The sequence below is a fragment of the Pelodiscus sinensis genome, chromosome 2 (assembly GCF_049634645.1).
Source record: "Pelodiscus sinensis isolate JC-2024 chromosome 2, ASM4963464v1, whole genome shotgun sequence".
NCBI lineage: Eukaryota > Metazoa > Chordata > Testudines > Trionychidae > Pelodiscus > Pelodiscus sinensis.
Genome location: NC_134712.1, coordinates 65,413,977 through 65,430,204, shown reverse-complemented (window position 1 = coordinate 65,430,204; position 16,228 = coordinate 65,413,977). Strand labels below are relative to the sequence as shown.

The following is a 16,228-nucleotide window of genomic DNA, read 5'->3' as shown; positions in this document are numbered from 1 at the left end:
CATACCAGGTAAGTGCCAGCCTGGGGGGGAAGGTGGGGAGGGAGACCAGGGACCGCGCGTGCGGGCCATGCCTCTTATGGATCATGCAGCCACCTGTGCACATGTGGGCATGCACCGTGCCACCCTTGGGCAGGTGGCTCCAGCTGCGTGCCACACAGGGGCCATGGCCCGATAGCCACACGTGTGTGTGAAGAGACCAGACACGCTCCCGACCTCGGGGTGGGACACAGCAGAATGCCCTCCCTTCACATACCCCCTCTACAGGGGGCCAGAGGACATCTCCCCTCCCACCCCAGCTGCACTATACACAGCACAGGGGCACTGGTGCAGTCTCGGGGCAGCTTCCACTCCCGGGCAGAGCTGGACATGCCGAACATGGCCTCTGTACAAACACATCGGTTCTGACGATGCAGGGCATGGTCGCCCTCACCTATCACAGGGGGCTGGGCATCATCCACTGAGTCCCCAGGGATAACTGACCACTTCTCTTGTTTCTCCACGGCCGCACCAGCTGCACGTGCAGGGCGCACCACCCTGCCCGGGATATGCCCCAGCACCCGCGGCCTCAGCAGGACCACCACCACGTGGCAGGGGTACAGAGAGCAGCACCTGCAGGCCCTGTAAGCCCAGACCAGGATCATGGAGCAGTGGGCTCAGATGACCGGGAGTTCCAGCGGGAGCTGCTTGCCCAGGGTCGTGCCATCTGTCACCATCTGCAGGCCCTGGTGCAGAACGTGCTGCCCAGTGCCGGTCCTGCGCCTGCTGTCCCCCCCCGGCTACTGTTCATTCTTCCACTCCTGTCCCCCCTCCCACCTCTTCCTCCTCAACCTCCACACTCTCCTCCTCAATCTCCACACTCACCACCTCAACCTCCGCACCCTCCTCCCCATCCCCCCAGGGACACCAAGGCCCCCTCTCCCTTGGTGCTGGAAGGCAGCTGGCCTGGCGAGACCCCCACCCCTGAGCGCTGAGCTTCCCCTTCCCCTTCTTCCCCTTGCTTCCCCCTTCCAGCTCCCTCCTCCAAGTTTTCCGCCTCCCCTCTCCCACCCTTTCTCCTCCCCTCTCCCGCCACCCTTCGCAGTCTTCCCAGAGTTTCATCCCCCCACAGTTTTGTTAAATAAACAGAGTTTGTATTTTTGAGACAGAAGTGCATTTTATTTGACATCAGGAAGGGGGGGCTAGGGAAGGATAAGTGGAAGGACGTGAGGAAGGAATGGGGCAAATGTCCCCAGTCGATAGATCTCGGATAGCCTGAGGCAACAGACCCACACACTAAGTCCAACCCTGATGCCCTTCTGGCACTGGTTCCGGCCAACCTTAGCTTTGATTCAGGGTCCACTCAATGTGGACATGTTATTTTGAATTAGAAAAATGCTATTTCAAATTAGTTTTTGTGTCTAGATGCGTTATTTCAAATTAGCTTATTTCGAATTAACTAATTCGAAATAGCACTTTAGTGTAGACATACCCTTATATTCAAAGTTGGAGTACTAAGATCTCTGCAGCCATGTTTAGCGTTGGACATATACACCCATCACTCCCAGGAAGTAATCTGCTAAACACAGACTTATGAGACAATCAAAATAGACCATTTTATCCCAAGAGATGCTGTATTTTAAACACCACACAATGCCTGATTGTTACTTTTCTGCAGGAAACAGTTTTTTAACAGGAATATAATATGCAAGTGATGGCCAGTGAACTATTTATTCTTTGGCAATTTTCTTTTAAGGAGCTAAATGCAATTTATCCATTTATTTCCTTTATAGATTGACACTGGAGACATAGGAGAGCTCTATAAAATACGCATAGGACACAATAACTCTGGAGAATCCCCCTCTTGGCACTGTGAAGAGGTGAGAACCCTGAGCAGGTGGTTTATATTCTTCAAAACAACTGTTGTACCCAAATGAGCGAAAGAATAAAAAAAATCCTGGGGGAATGTTTCAGTCAGATGCTGATGCTTTTATTGCATCATTGAGAAAACCATTTATTGTGAGTTGTTCTTGAGGGGAGTTTATAGCAGCCCAAGAGCTGCATTGATAAGGTTTCAGTTTCAGTGTATCTAAGTATGTCCACTGAATATTTATGATAATTCTAAATGACAAATTATATATTGAGTATTTATGTGGTTTATAGGAAACGTTTTTATAGGCAATATCAGAAATCCTTTCATTCTGTTTCCAACCCTTGCTGAGGCAAGATGTGGCAAGTGGGCTCCAGGAGATAGGCCAGCTATCTGACAGTATGGAGACCTGATTTCTATTCCCAGATTTGCCAGCCACCTACTGTGTTACCTTGAGCAAGTCACTTCACCTTTTTGTGTCTGTGTCCTCATCTGCGAACTGAGGGTAGCAATGTTTAACTTCCTTTAGCACCTTGAGAGCTACAGATGAAAAAAGCGAATCATTACAATTAATGTTTGAGGGCAGATTCAGATATGGTATCAATGGTTGTAGTTCTATTGGAGTAAATCTAGTTACTGTCTTGTACATGATGACCATGTATGGTCAGGATTCTTTGACCACATTTACCCAGTAACTGCATGCTATGTCCAGGTGCTTCCTTAGCTTCTTCCCTAGGAACAGGACATACTTTGCCCTGGGAATGCCGGGGGGGGGGGAGGGGGAAGAGGACCTCAGCTCTGAATCCATTGAAAGGGGCAGGGCGTTGGGCAGAAGGGGCGGCGCTAGGGGTAACTAGCCCTAAGCACCACCTGCAGCATACCACACATGCCCCACCCAGCTTGCGTGCCATTGCGTAGACAGCAATTTAAAGGCCTGGGGCAACTGACTGGACCCCAGGGCAACTGTCTCCTTTGTCTCCTCCCCTAGTTGGTGACTCTGCCTAGGAATTAAGGGATACCTCAATAGCTGACAGAGTATACGTGTTTCCCAGCTCCTGTTGGCCTTTGGACAGCGTGACGTTTCCTATATGCCAGGAGACTCTTTAAGGATTGCTTAAGGCAGGAGCTCATAATGGAGGAGAGCAACCATTAAAACACTAGAAAAGGCTGGAGGGGCAGGCCACCAGCCCTCTTTAAGCTAATTTTTTGAAGGGCTGGTGTTAGAAGAGGAGGGCAGCTGCCATCCATGTTAGGGTTATTGATATACTTATCGATTTGAGTCTCATATAATCTGAATCCTGAGTGAACCTACAGGTGTTGGCCCTCCATCGGCCTCTGTGAACAGACTACACAGTCTGCTTTCTGTGTGGTGCATCTATTTAAAATGAGAGACTAAAGAAACCAGGCCAAAAACAAAAAATGGTATTTGGGCTCTTTCTTTCCTCCTCATCTTGCCTCTGCATATGCAAGCTGGTAGATCTTAATTAAAATCAATGGCATGTCCGTGTACTCTGTTGATTCTTGCCTTGCAGTCTGTTTTGTCTATTTACCTGGTTTCATCTTAAATGAAAACAGCTGGAGCAAAACCTCAGCTCACCACAGCTTTTAGGAAGCAGTCCATCAGTGAGGGCTCAATCATTCTATCTGCTGTGCAGCTTTGTAGCCCAGAATACTCAGAGTACAAAACACTCTGGCTACATCTAGACTGGCATGATTTTGCACAAATACTTTTAACGGAAACGTTTTTCCGTTAAAAGTATTTCTGCAAAAGAGCGTCTAGATTGGCAAGGATGCTTTTGCACAAAAAGTGCTTTTGCGCAAAAGCATCCGTGCCAATCTAGATGCGCGTTTGCGCAAGAAAGCTCTGATGGCCATTTTAGCCATCGGGCTTTCTTGCACAAAAAATTAAGGTGCCTGTCTACACTGGCCCTCTTGCACAAGTATTCTTGAGCAAGAGGGCTTATCCCTGAGTGGGAGCTTGAAAGTATTTGCACAAGAAGCACTGATTTTGTACATTACAAAGTCAGTGCTCTTGCGCAAATTCAAACGGCCAGTGTAGACAGCTGGCAAGTTTTTGCACAAAAGCAGCCACTTTTGCGCAAAATCTTGCCAATCTAGACGCACCTTCTGATTGTTTCAGCCATGGCTCTTTCCCTCATTGGACTCTGTATTAGAAGCTGCATAGGCAAGTAGCATAGGGCTACCTATGTCATTCCTGCATCACTTCTGCACTGGGGCTATTGCCTTGGGGGGTCTTCAAATGAGGTGCAAATTGGACAAGGCAATTCCTGTGATGGTTTAAATGAGAAAGTGTAATTAGCCTAAGCCCTGATGTTGCAGTACAATCTGCTAGCACAGAACCCTACAGTTGTGTGGAGCTCAAGAGACATGAGCAGGAGTTGGCCCAAGCTGAGAAGCCTGTCCTAACAGAGCTGACTTTGCATTGGTGTGTAGGTGACTTAAACAAATGATAATTGTCATTGCTCTTGTAGGTGCAATTGCAGAACCTTTTCTCAGGAGAACAGTTTGCTCTCCCTACCCACCGATGGCTGGCTCAGGACAAAGATGATGGTGAAATCTGCAGGGAGCTTCCTGTTTTGCGACGGGGCCAGCCTGTACTTCCAGGTAGGTGAAGTGGCACATCAGGCAACTCAAGTCACAAACCGCTCTCTGTAGAATTCAATTGATTGTTTTTCATTGGTTACTCATTATTGTTTGGCAGCTGCAATCCTTTTTTCTCTCTTGTCTTTTCCCTTGTGGGAGGATGGGCACATGCAGCCCCCAAGCTTGAAGTGTAACAGGGTGGTGACCTGAAATGTCTTTGATCAAATGTCCTGAATTTCATAAGTCCTTTAAACTTAGGATCATCTCACTGCGGTTTTACAGATTTAAGCAGCCCTGTTTATTCTGCACCTGGAAACACAAACTGCAGTGAATAAAACAGATTTTTTTGTTTGTCTTTTTACTTATCAAGAAGATCAGGAAACAAAAATATATATATAACTATCATGATGCCGTCATGTACAAACTCCAAATGCTCCTGGGGATATCATGGGAACTGCAGTTTTGTAAAGGTCATGTGTATTTGAATAATATAATTTCCTTTTCTGTTATCTGGGAGTTCTGCAAAGACCACACTCATGCAGAGCAGTTTAAAGCTAAATAATGCTTTGAAATGTTCACAAATTTAAGTGGATCTGTGCTGACTCCAGATTTAAATTGGGGGAGTGAAAGATGGGTGAAACAGAGAACATCCCAAAGGTGGCATGTCGAGGGAGGTAGTGCACTGGGACATACATAGGCTGGGCATAGATGACTGGATAATACAGAGGTATGGCTGAGCTAAGGTAAGGAAGGAGGCAGAGGGACATGACAAAGGCATGTAGTGTGGGATCCTCACATATTAATTAATCTTAATTAGATCTGCCCTTCAGGGGAAAGACAGATTATTTGTCCCTTTGCCCCCCCCCCCCCCACCCAAATACAGCTACATAGCTGGTAGCCATAATTTGTCAGGGAGTACTATGTAGAAAGGCTAGCCATTATGAACCACAGTGCTTCAGAGCATGAGGATTCAGAGCAGGCATGACTATGGTCCTATCCCCATACATTAGATGCTTGCTGCTTAGAAACGCCAAAAGGCCTGCTGGCTAAATCCATAAAATAGGTATGACCATTGCTGCTCATTAAATCCCTCTCCCCAGTGCAACAGAGACACTGTGCTTGCTCGTTTGTCTAACAGACATGCTGTAGTTCAAAAAGGAATTAATTTAGGAAGGTCCCATGGCCTATGTTATACAAGAGGTCAGACTTGATGGTCAGATTGATCCCTTCTGGCCTTATAATCTACTGCGCAGAGATGTCTTTGGGACCCCTACTTAGATGTACACTCCTACCTCCATACCAATGTTGTTAGAAGTAATGGAACATACAAGCAAAGTAATCACAATGGCAATAGTGTTATGTTAATTTCATTGTTAAATCAAACAGACTAAATTCCTTTTGCCCATGACTCAGCCCTCTTATCTTCCTTCCTAGCCCCAGCAAATCCAAGCTTTGATTCCATGATCCTAACCCTTCCCTCCCAGTTTTCCACCCCTTCCCTCCATATAGATAAGCAGTTCATCCAGGAATCAATTAAATGATTAATATTTTGTTTATCCAATAGTCTTCATCTTGTTATGCCTTGAAGACTAGTAGCATACCTAAAATACCATCTCATGCTGAATCTTATGGTTGGCAATTTCTCCTTCTCAAATCAGAGAGTGTAAAGAGCTTCTAAACACTTCTGCCAACCAGAGCAAAACAGAGGTCATGCTGAAGGCTTTTTGGTTTTCTGCTTTAACTAAAAAACTGAAAGGCTGGTCCCCTCTCTTCTTACCAGTGTTCAGTGAAGAGATATCATAGCTTTTCTCTTCTGAGAAGCTGATTTGGTAAACCAAAGAAATAAAGAGAATTGGACTTTGTATGAAAGTGAGAGGGTCAAGAGCCACTCTTCAACCTGATACTCTGAGGCTGTGTCTACACTGGGCCACTTATTCCGGAAAATCAGCCACTTTTCCGGAATAAGCTGCGAGCTGTCTACACTGGCCCTTGAATTTCTGGAAAAGCAACGACGCTCTACTGTACAAAATCAGCCGTTATTCCGGAAAAACTATTCTGCTCCCGCTCGGGCATAAGTCCTTATTCCGGAACACTGTTCCGGAAAAGGGCCAGTGTAGACAACCCAGTAGTCTTTTCCGGAAAAAAGCCCCGATCGCAAAAATGGCGATCGGTGCTCTTTTCCGGAAAAGCGCATCTACATTGGCCACAGACACTTTTCCGGAAAATGGCCCCGATCGCCATTTTCGCAATCTGGAAAAGACTACTGGGTTGTCTACACTGGCCCTTTTCCGGAACAGTGTTCCGGAATAAGGACTTATGCCCAAGCGGGAGCAGAATAGTTTTTCCGGAATAGCGGCTGATTTTGTACAGTAGAGCGTCATTGGTTTTCCGGAAATTCAAGGGCCAGTGTAGACAGCTCGCAGCTTATTCTGGAAAAGCGGCTGATTTTCCGGAATAAGTGGCCCAGTGTAGACACAGCCCATGCTTCACAATCTCCTTTGCAGATTCCCTGCCGCACAGGGGAAGGAGGTCAGGTTAACACCTGCAGTAGTATATGCTACCTGAGATATTTCTTCCTTCTTCACCATTACTTGTGAGAGGTGGGGACAATGTAGTGACTGTAGAGCTGCCTTATCTAGATTCCTGCCCACTCTGCTGCCTAAGAGTGCCTTTATACAGCCTTACTCTCTAGCACTGCTGGGTCACAAAGTGTTCCTAAATGGGACTGAGACCAACAGAATCTTCATTCCCCTCATACATCTGATTTTGGCCTCCATGGCTGAGAGAGCAGTGGCAAGAGAGGAAAACCGTATTTGATTCTCTCCTCTTCTCCTGGTTCCCGAACTAACGCAACTGTTACTCCGACCGACCTCAGGTAACGAAGTCCCATTGGGCTTGAAGGGTGCCAGAACAGCTTGGGAAAGGAGGCTTTCCTACCCCATTTTTATGTTTGGAATGAAGAGAAAGCAGATTCTTCCTCCTCCACACGTCTCCCATAAACATGTTTCAGTGGTTTCTGTTCAGAAGCAGAAGGGCATGGATGCTATTGTACTTCAACAGTAACAAAATCGTCCATGTCTCTCACAAACCCTGCAGGTCAATTTTCTGCACCCTGCACCGAGGAGGCAAACAGCATCAACATAGCTGTTAGAACCAGCACTCGCTGCGCGGGGGGCGGGGAGGGGCAGAGGGGAATCATTATTTGTTGCTTATATTGTAGTAACACCTTAGGATGTGTCTACACTGTAAAGAAAACCTACCGGGCTGCAGAGCCTGCGTCAATTGAGCTCCAGGGCTCGTGCTGTGGGGCTAAAAAGAGCAACATAGACGTTCAGGCTCAGAAGGCTGGGGTATAGGCTCCAAAACACAGAGGGTGCACCTTGAGCCCGAGCAGTTACATTGCTGTTTTTAGCCGAAGCCCCAAATAAAATGGGACTTGGAGACTTGGAGCCTCTTTATTGCAGTGTGGACAAATGCTTAGACCCTGTTGTGTTAGGAGATGTACAAACAAAGGGTCCCAGTTCAGAAGAGCTTATAGTCTGCAAATGGCAAAAGCAGTATTCATCTTTTGAAACAGGGGATTAGAGGAGCTGTGGCAGAATGGTCACATTCACATATGTATGCAGCACATGCTTATACAAACACCCACGCTAGTATCTTCCTCTAGAGCTCTGGCACTTCTTTGGCCCTAGCAGGAATTGGAGCAATTATTGTTTTAAATTAAAATACTCTCAATCATAAGCTAGCAACTGCCCAAAGCCCATAGAAAATGTCCTTGATCCAAACAAAAAACAAAGAAGGGAAGATGACAGTGTCTAGAGGATAGAGTTAAGTCTATTTTGCATACCTGAAGAATGTAATTCTGTAGTTTTCTATTTAATCTTAATTTTGAATTATGTGTTTTTAATGTCTCTCGCTTTTTTTCTTCAGCTTTACAACTGTATAAATGTAACCCATAAGTTACTGTTCCCAATATTAACTACAGTTTAACAGTGTTTTGACTTGGAGTTTTATTTTTGTCATATTACATATTTTGTATTAAACACCTAAATGTGTTACATTTTCCATTTATAGCCCTTCCCTTTTCTTCCCTTCCCAAAATTTACAAAGTGATTAAAGAAGATTCCCCATCAAATGAAAAAAAGAAACAATTGACTACTGTTATTGCATGAAGCACTGAACTATTAAGGCAATGAAGCATTATTTGATGCTGTAAAGTGGAGACACTGGTGCCAGAATTTATTTTTTAACCAATGCTTTTAAAGGGTTGATGGCTGCTGTCTGGCATATTTGTGGTCTGACTGCTTATGTTGATGCTGATCTTGGATTTGCTTTGTTTACTTTTCTGTTTTATAATGACTAGAAGTGGTGCTGTCGGACAAAGATATATTGTGCATTTAGAGCTGATCTTCAATTTGCATTTGCCACTGAGAAGATCAGCTTGGAATAAACAGCATACAAAATCAGAACATACAACATACAAAATCAGAACAAATTTGGATATCATTTTACTTAATATTAAATTGAATTTTTAATTAACTGAAAAGTATATGGTAGTGGATCCATGATACAGATGTATTTATACTGCATAGTCACTCTGCTTTACAAAGCAGGATATAGCTATAACTAGAGTAGTGTTTGTAATGTTAAAAACTTGCCTTCTTTTAATGTCAGTGACTGTGTATGAGGTGCATGTGACAACAGGAGAGCTGTGGAATGCTGGAACGGAAGCTGATGTTTATATTTGCATCCACGGGGAAGAAGGTGATACAGGCTCCAGACAGCTACTTAAGTCAAAGAATCCTAGGAAATTTCTAAAAGGACAAGTGAGTGACGAGAAGCAAAGGTGCCGATCTATTTGTCTGTCCTTTCTAGCTCTTTACCTGTTACAGGCCAAGGTGGGAGTTTCCCTAGCAAAGATCCCGAGTACACTGCAAAGTTCATAGAAAATCTACACAATTAAACCAAACTTATTTTTAAACATTTCCATTGACATTTTGGAGGAAATTATAATACATAATTATTTTAAAGGTAAAGTGTATACCGTTCTTTAAAGTTCTTAATTATTTAAAGAATATATATGGAGAGAAGAAATAACTTGAATAAAATACAGATTTTATTATAGTCTGTTACTAAGTTACATTACAATATGCAATTATTTTGTTTACTAAACTTTGGTCTTTAACCTCACTCTAGTAATTGTGGTGTTTTGAGTTGGACTACACACACCAACACAGTGATCAGGATTAGTTCTTTAATTATAATAATTGTTCCTGGAAACCGGTTTTGCTTGTCTGCTTTGACATCAGTATACATTATTTCATAGAGCATATTGGGATGCTTGTACTTCATAGAAGAGTTGTATAGGTTTTATATAGTAGGTTTTATGGGGCCCGTGGCATAGGGAGTTCTTGGTTTTGAGATCTAATTGTACTTTTCTTGGGTGGTTTGCAGACTGACATCTTTCAACTTGAAGCTGTGCACCTTGGAAATTTGTACAAGATTGTTATAGGACACAATGGACTTGGATCAGGTCAGAAATTGCTACATATAGTAATTAAATACTGAGCACAGATTTCTGGGAAATTAGAGTAGATATTTGTAAAATGTTCATATGAAATACTCTGACCAAGTTATTTTATGGGGTGAGGTAAAAGAATACCAACCATTAAAATGAAAAGGTCACAGTTTGGGACCATCACAAATTCCAAATAATCTTCCTTAACCTTCTATTATAATCCAGATAATTGTATTAAAAAGTTATTTCAAAAAAGAGTACCGAACATTCTAGTTCTGTCATTCCCCTTTGAAACACTGCATTTGTTTGTCTCTTCTTCACTTTGAATATTTCATTGTACAGTCTATACACTGTAAGTCCACCAGAGGTGGGCTATTGCTGTAAATAAAATGTATTTGCATCATTATTATATGAATTGCAGCTGTTCCTGAAAAGTTCCAAGCAGGGATTTGGGGTGCATTGTGCTTGGCATTGTACACACCATTAATGGAAATATGGGTTATGAACAAAATTGCCTGTGATCACAAGACTTGGATATACTTGACCCTTGAATATCAAACTCTGTAGTTTGATTAATACCAGACAGTCTGGGCCACAGTGTTGTGTAGAGGTGTCCATTTATTCTGTCTTGATATTTTAGACACAGGCAGAAATACAGTTAAACTTCCCTTCTCTCTTGATTCCCCTCATCACTCATTGCTAGATCATCCCACATAATGTACTTGCAGAGAACATCCCAACCCCTCTCCATGTGGAAGGGGAGAAGAGGCACTTCTGTACACACACAATGTGTCTCTCATTCATTGGCCTTGCACAGATTCCTCTTGCCTGGAACTCTGCAAGTAAAGAGCATGGCGACCTTTTAAGAGAGGAGTGGTAGAGCAGGTTAAATGAGATGTCTCTTTCCATTGTACTATTCCCACTTTGCGCTCAGATTTTTTTCACATGGAAACCAAGGAAAGTCATGATTGGGAGCTGTGATGTTTGCTCTGCATCCCTTTGATGGCTTCTGCTAAATTGCTGTGAAAGAACCCAATTAATGATTAAATAACTATTATTGAACCAGGCTGTCAACTGGAAGGGAGACCAGCAGTGAGTAGCCTCACCCCCCAACAATTCCTTTTCCCAAGTATAAATCCCTAAGAATCACAGGGTTAGAAGGGAAAATGGCTCAAGAGAAACCCTCTGTGGGGGAAAATTCTTGAGTTTCCCGGTCCTCCAGACAACCTCTTATAGTTTTTTCAGAGACAGTATTTAATATGCAACCCCATCTTTAGAGACTACACCATTATTATGATGATTATGATTATGAATTTGTTTATCTATTTGTATTACAGTGATGCTTAGAAACCCTAGACTAACTCAGGGTCTTTTTGTGCTAAGCCCAGTACAAAATCATATTGTGACATTGTCAGCTCTAGAAAGTTTGCAGTCTAAGTAGACAGGCTGGACAAATGAGCAAGAGACACAGGAAATGTCTGCCGTCTTGCAGTCCATATCTGCTTTTATTGGAAGCACTTCTTCTAAGCAATTAAATGTTTTAATTAATATTTGGATGATTGCTCATAGCAGGGTTGACTGTATCTTAATGTCCCCATTTTTGCATGAACTCCATTTTCATCAGTTCTTCCTTTGCATGAGCATAAGGTCTGTGTAGTGGAGTTTGGCAGTGATGAAACAGCAGTGTGCCAAGATCAGGAGCATCAAACAATCAATTTTTTTCACTCTGCTTTGTGCCAGTTAATACAGTTCCTTAGTTTTGCTGCCAGCATGAGCCTCACAGGTTGGTTAATGATTAAACGATCAGCTTCCTGGGCTTCTAAAATATTCTGTGGAACTCCACTGTCTTTCACAGTGTGTACTCCTCAAGTGAATATTTTGCTCCGTTTAATGCCATGGACTTGAAGGGAATGGATAATGTCTTTGCTGGCAATGCTAATTAATGTTTTAAAAGTTGTATCCAAACCATGCATACACTCAGCTAAGTCTCAGAAAATGTCTTCTCAACTACAGAAGTTAATTGCTTTGAATGAGAGGGGAAGGAGCCATGCTAGCTTGTAACAATCTACTTTTAACACCTCTGGTGCTTCTAGAATATAGGACTATAAACAGAGAGGTTTTAAAGTGACTCTTTCTTTCTTCACAATAGATAATACTGCGATGAGGAGCTCTGCCCACCTAAGGGTAGTGGTGCCTGGCATGGCCCACTTAGTTTTTGGGAGGTTTGGTATTCAAAGACCTAGGAGATATTGGTCAAGAGCAAGTTGTCTTTGGTCTAGATAGTGTTTGGGGAGGAAATCCTGTCACTGTTTTCTTAAGTACCCAGAACCAGGAGTCTAGAGCAGTGGGGAACAAAGTTCCTCTTCCTCTAAAGCTCATCCCAGTTGTTTGGAAAAAGGGGAACAGCATATATGCTTCCTCCCCCCTTAATAAACAGGAGACGGCTGCCTGCTGACCCCAAGCACTAATTGGGGAAAAGGGTCTAGCTGAAGGGGAAGCTGGCTACCGACTTGCAGGACCTGTTACAATCCCAGCTCCATACCAGAGAGCTGAGTGGGGGACTCTGTCTTGAAGGACTGGCAGTTTGAATTACAACTGAGCTCCAAGAACGGGACTGGGATGGGAAGGCTCCCGAACAGGGGCAAGAAAAACCTGCCAGGACAGTTATATGGATACAGAGAGCATAAGAACTTGAGTGACTAAAATGGTGAGTTACACTGGGTAGAAAGAATTAATAAACCAGACTCTGTAGGAAGGGACAATAAGATTTGACCTAATCCGAACTGGGTAATTGATGGCAAGAGTTGGAGGCTCACAAGGGGTTGCTCTGAAGGTGATCAGCCCATGTCAAGGACCTTACTGCAGTTACAGGATGATGATGAGTATGGCTGTATCAGGGAGTACCTCCTGGCACAGTGCTGATGTCATCTTTATTTGTGTTTGAAGTTACTGGGTCTGATTTTGATTTTACTTCAACTGGGTTGGCATTGATGGAGCTCTGTGAATTCAGTGCAGTTACCCTGGACATAAGATGGAATAGTTTAAATGGGAATCTGGCAAAATATATGAGTGTGTGTGTGTGTGTGTGTGTTTGAGAGAGAGAGAGAGAGAGAGAGACCATGTATATATGTACATACAGGCACAGAGTAAGTTTTCATTTTAGGATGTGCTTTGTTTTTAATTGATCCTTAGGAAATGGATGGTTTCTGGAGAAGATTGCAGTCAAGGATCCTGTCATAGATATGGATTATTCTTTTCTGTGTCACAGGTTGGTGGTGTTTTTAAATGCGTTATGAGGTAATAATAACTAGTTATTTGTGATTTCTTCACTCAGAGGTAATTCTGGGAGGTGCTTGTCCCCTGAGATTTGACTGAGATGCCCAACTCCTTTTACATGCTCTACCAAACAACCAAACAAGGGTAACACTATGGCTGTGTCTAGACTGGCAAGTTTTTCCGCAAAATCATCTGCTTTTGTGGAAAAACTTGCCAGCTGTCAACACTGGCCGCTTGATTTTCCGCAAAAGCACTGATGATCTCATGTAAGATTGTCAGTGCTTTTGTGGAAATACTATGCTGCTCTTGTTCGGGCAAAAGTCTAGACAGCAGAGATTTGTTTTCCGCAAAAAAGCCCCGATCGCAAAAATGGCGATCGGGGCTTTTTTGCGGAAAAGCGCATCTAGATTGGCCATGGACGCTTTTCTGCAAAAAGTGCTTTTGTGGAAAAGCATCCTGCCAATCTAGACGCGCTTTTCCGAAAATGTTTTTAATGGAAAACTTTTCCGTTAAAAGCATTTCCGGAAAATCATGCCAGTGTAGACGTAGCCTATCTGATCACTTCAGACCTGGGATACACTTCACCATTGACTGAGCATTGAAAAGTTCTGTATTAGGAGTCTCCAGCCCACATCTGCTAAAACCTTCAGGAGCTGCTGACTGGAACATTCCTCTCATCCAACACTTTGGATATGACATCAGCTGCTCTGCTCTGCTCTCCACGGCAACACTTTTTGGTTGGCTGGGTTGTTCTCTCTTTAAGGGTAATTCTGCACTATTGATGACATCAATGGTAGCTTTGCCATTTCCTTCAATAGTCTGAGGATCAGCCTCTTGGTTCTCAAGATATTGCCATCACTGATGTGTCTCTGAGTGGCTGGTCCTTTCCCTGTCTACCTATCACTGAGCAGCAGCAGAGCTGGAAGCAATCCCTATTTCCCTGCTGCTTCTCCTGTGGCCTCTTCCACTCTGAATCTGCGACTCCTTTGCTCAGGCCTCATTAAATCACAAACGGCTTATGGACAGCGATAATAAAAATCAGTATAAATATTAAGAATTGGCAAAGTCCAGTCACATAGGAATCCAGCTACAGCTTGCCAATGGCACTGGCGGCGGTGTCCTTCTTTCATTTCTACCAGTGAATAAATAAGGGCTCAAGACAGCTTTGAGTGATTGATGTGCATCCTGAAATTGATTTATGTGTGCGTGTGGGCTTTCTGCCCATCTGATATAGCACCACGTCTTTGCGTGACCTAATTCTGATTCAGTACTGTAAGTGAGATGAACTGCTACAGAGGGAGCTTGAAATACAATGCTAGTTTAATAAATAATTCAGGGCTGGTTCAAATCTGTTTGGCACCAAAAAAATCCCATGTGGGGTGGTAGGACCAGATACACCTCTCACTGACATCACTTTTACAGTGGTTCAGCGCCTTTGATTTTAATTGTGTGAGCTCTACTTTATGCAGCATAAGTGAAAAGAGAAAAGAACTTTTTTATTATTATTTTCTATGGCATTGTTCATACCTGGATTGGATGGCATGGGCAGGACGGTTATTTATTTAGCCTGCAATAAATTTGCTTCATGAGAGGTAATTTTAGAGATCTGTACAGCTTGGCTCACTGCAGTGGCCTTTTCAAAGCAGAGAGGGTGGGCAGTGGATCTGCTATTACTGATCCCTAAGGGTACGTCTACACTACAGCGCTAGTTCGAACTAACTTTGTAGTGTAGACATACCCTAACTTCAGATTGCTAGTTGAGATCTCCACATAATCAGGCTGGCTTGTGCTTTTAGACCCTGACCGAGAAAAGCACATAAGCACACATATAACCTTAAAAAACTGAGCAGTCCCACTGAAGTCAGTGGGAATTCTCTCCTGCTTAAAGTTAAGCATATGCTTAAGTGCTTTGCTGGGTCAGGGCCTCAGTTCACAAAATATTAAAATGCAATAAATATGTAAAAATTGTGTCAAATATTGCTGGCTTTGAGATCAAAACTACAGAATCGTAATGAGCTCCGTGTTTCGTCAAAGGTGGCTAGATCAAGGGGAAGAAGATGGTAAAATTGTAAGAGAACTAAACCTTGCTGACACCACCACCTTCTCCGCAGGTAAGCCTAAAACAATGCAGACGAGAGTGCATTGTCTCTGCGGCTGTGCCAAAGAAAGACCAGGCCACATAAACTGATCACCTTCTCTCTATCTCTGCAGGGCAAGAGCTGGAACTCAAGAAAGCAGAAAATGTAAAGACTTTTTCTTTTTTTAAAAATTGATTTGACAGTATACAACAGGGGTGAGGAACCTTTTTTTGGGTTGTGGGCTGCTGACCCACAGAAAAATCAATTGAGGGCCACACACAAGTAAGAAGCAAGTGGATTGGGGGCTCTGGATTGAGAAGTAAAAAGGAAGACACGCCTCACATTCCCCTTGCACACCAGAGCCTAGAGGGCCCAGCCTATTAGATTTTGTGTGCTCCAGTCCTGAGGTGGGGCAGTGGGGGTGGGGGGGGGGGGGGAGCTGGAGCACCAACATGGGCTCCCCAGTGCTGGTAGGGGGAGCCCTGAGCCTCTTGGGCCAGATCCAGGCAAGCTAGGGACCACATCCAGCCCCCAAGGCCTGAGGTTTGCCATCCCTAATACACAATGTCTTTTTTTAGGGAAAATCAGATCACTATTTTTTCTGTATGTAAAGTTTTTTTCCTGTATCTTTTCACAAAGGCTCATTTCTTCCTTCTTTTAAAAATATAACTAGTGGGCTGCTGAAGGATGGAAGTTTCAGAAAGGCAACACTCTTCAGTTCTACAGCAGGCTCACCCGTGGTTTCATACGCCTCAGTCCAGATGGCACCGTTGATGCACTTGGTGACAAGAAGGACAAATATGGTAAAATATTTGTCAGGTGGGGATGTGTGGGTGAACAGCATGAGGAAGGAAGGCATCGCCAGATCATTGTGGATTTCATGTATATGATACAAAGTTAATTCTC

At 43.7% G+C, this 16,228-nt stretch overlaps 1 protein-coding gene across 6 annotated transcripts in view; it reads left to right on the top strand.

Moving 5' to 3' along the window:
* Nucleotides 1-16,228, top strand: part of RP1 (RP1 axonemal microtubule associated) — a 334,459-nt gene that overhangs the window by 76,483 nt on the left and 241,748 nt on the right. For all 6 annotated transcript variants that reach the window (XM_075920698.1, XM_075920699.1, XM_075920700.1 and 3 more), the window contains 8 exons: nucleotides 1,770-1,856; nucleotides 4,339-4,471; nucleotides 9,125-9,276; nucleotides 9,905-9,983; nucleotides 13,161-13,236; nucleotides 15,279-15,355; nucleotides 15,456-15,487; nucleotides 15,996-16,125. In XM_075920698.1, coding sequence (XP_075776813.1) covers nucleotides 1,770-1,856; nucleotides 4,339-4,471; nucleotides 9,125-9,276; nucleotides 9,905-9,983; nucleotides 13,161-13,236; nucleotides 15,279-15,355; nucleotides 15,456-15,487; nucleotides 15,996-16,125 — 766 coding nt within the window. The remainder of the gene's footprint in view (nucleotides 1-1,769; nucleotides 1,857-4,338; nucleotides 4,472-9,124; nucleotides 9,277-9,904; nucleotides 9,984-13,160; nucleotides 13,237-15,278; nucleotides 15,356-15,455; nucleotides 15,488-15,995; nucleotides 16,126-16,228) is intronic.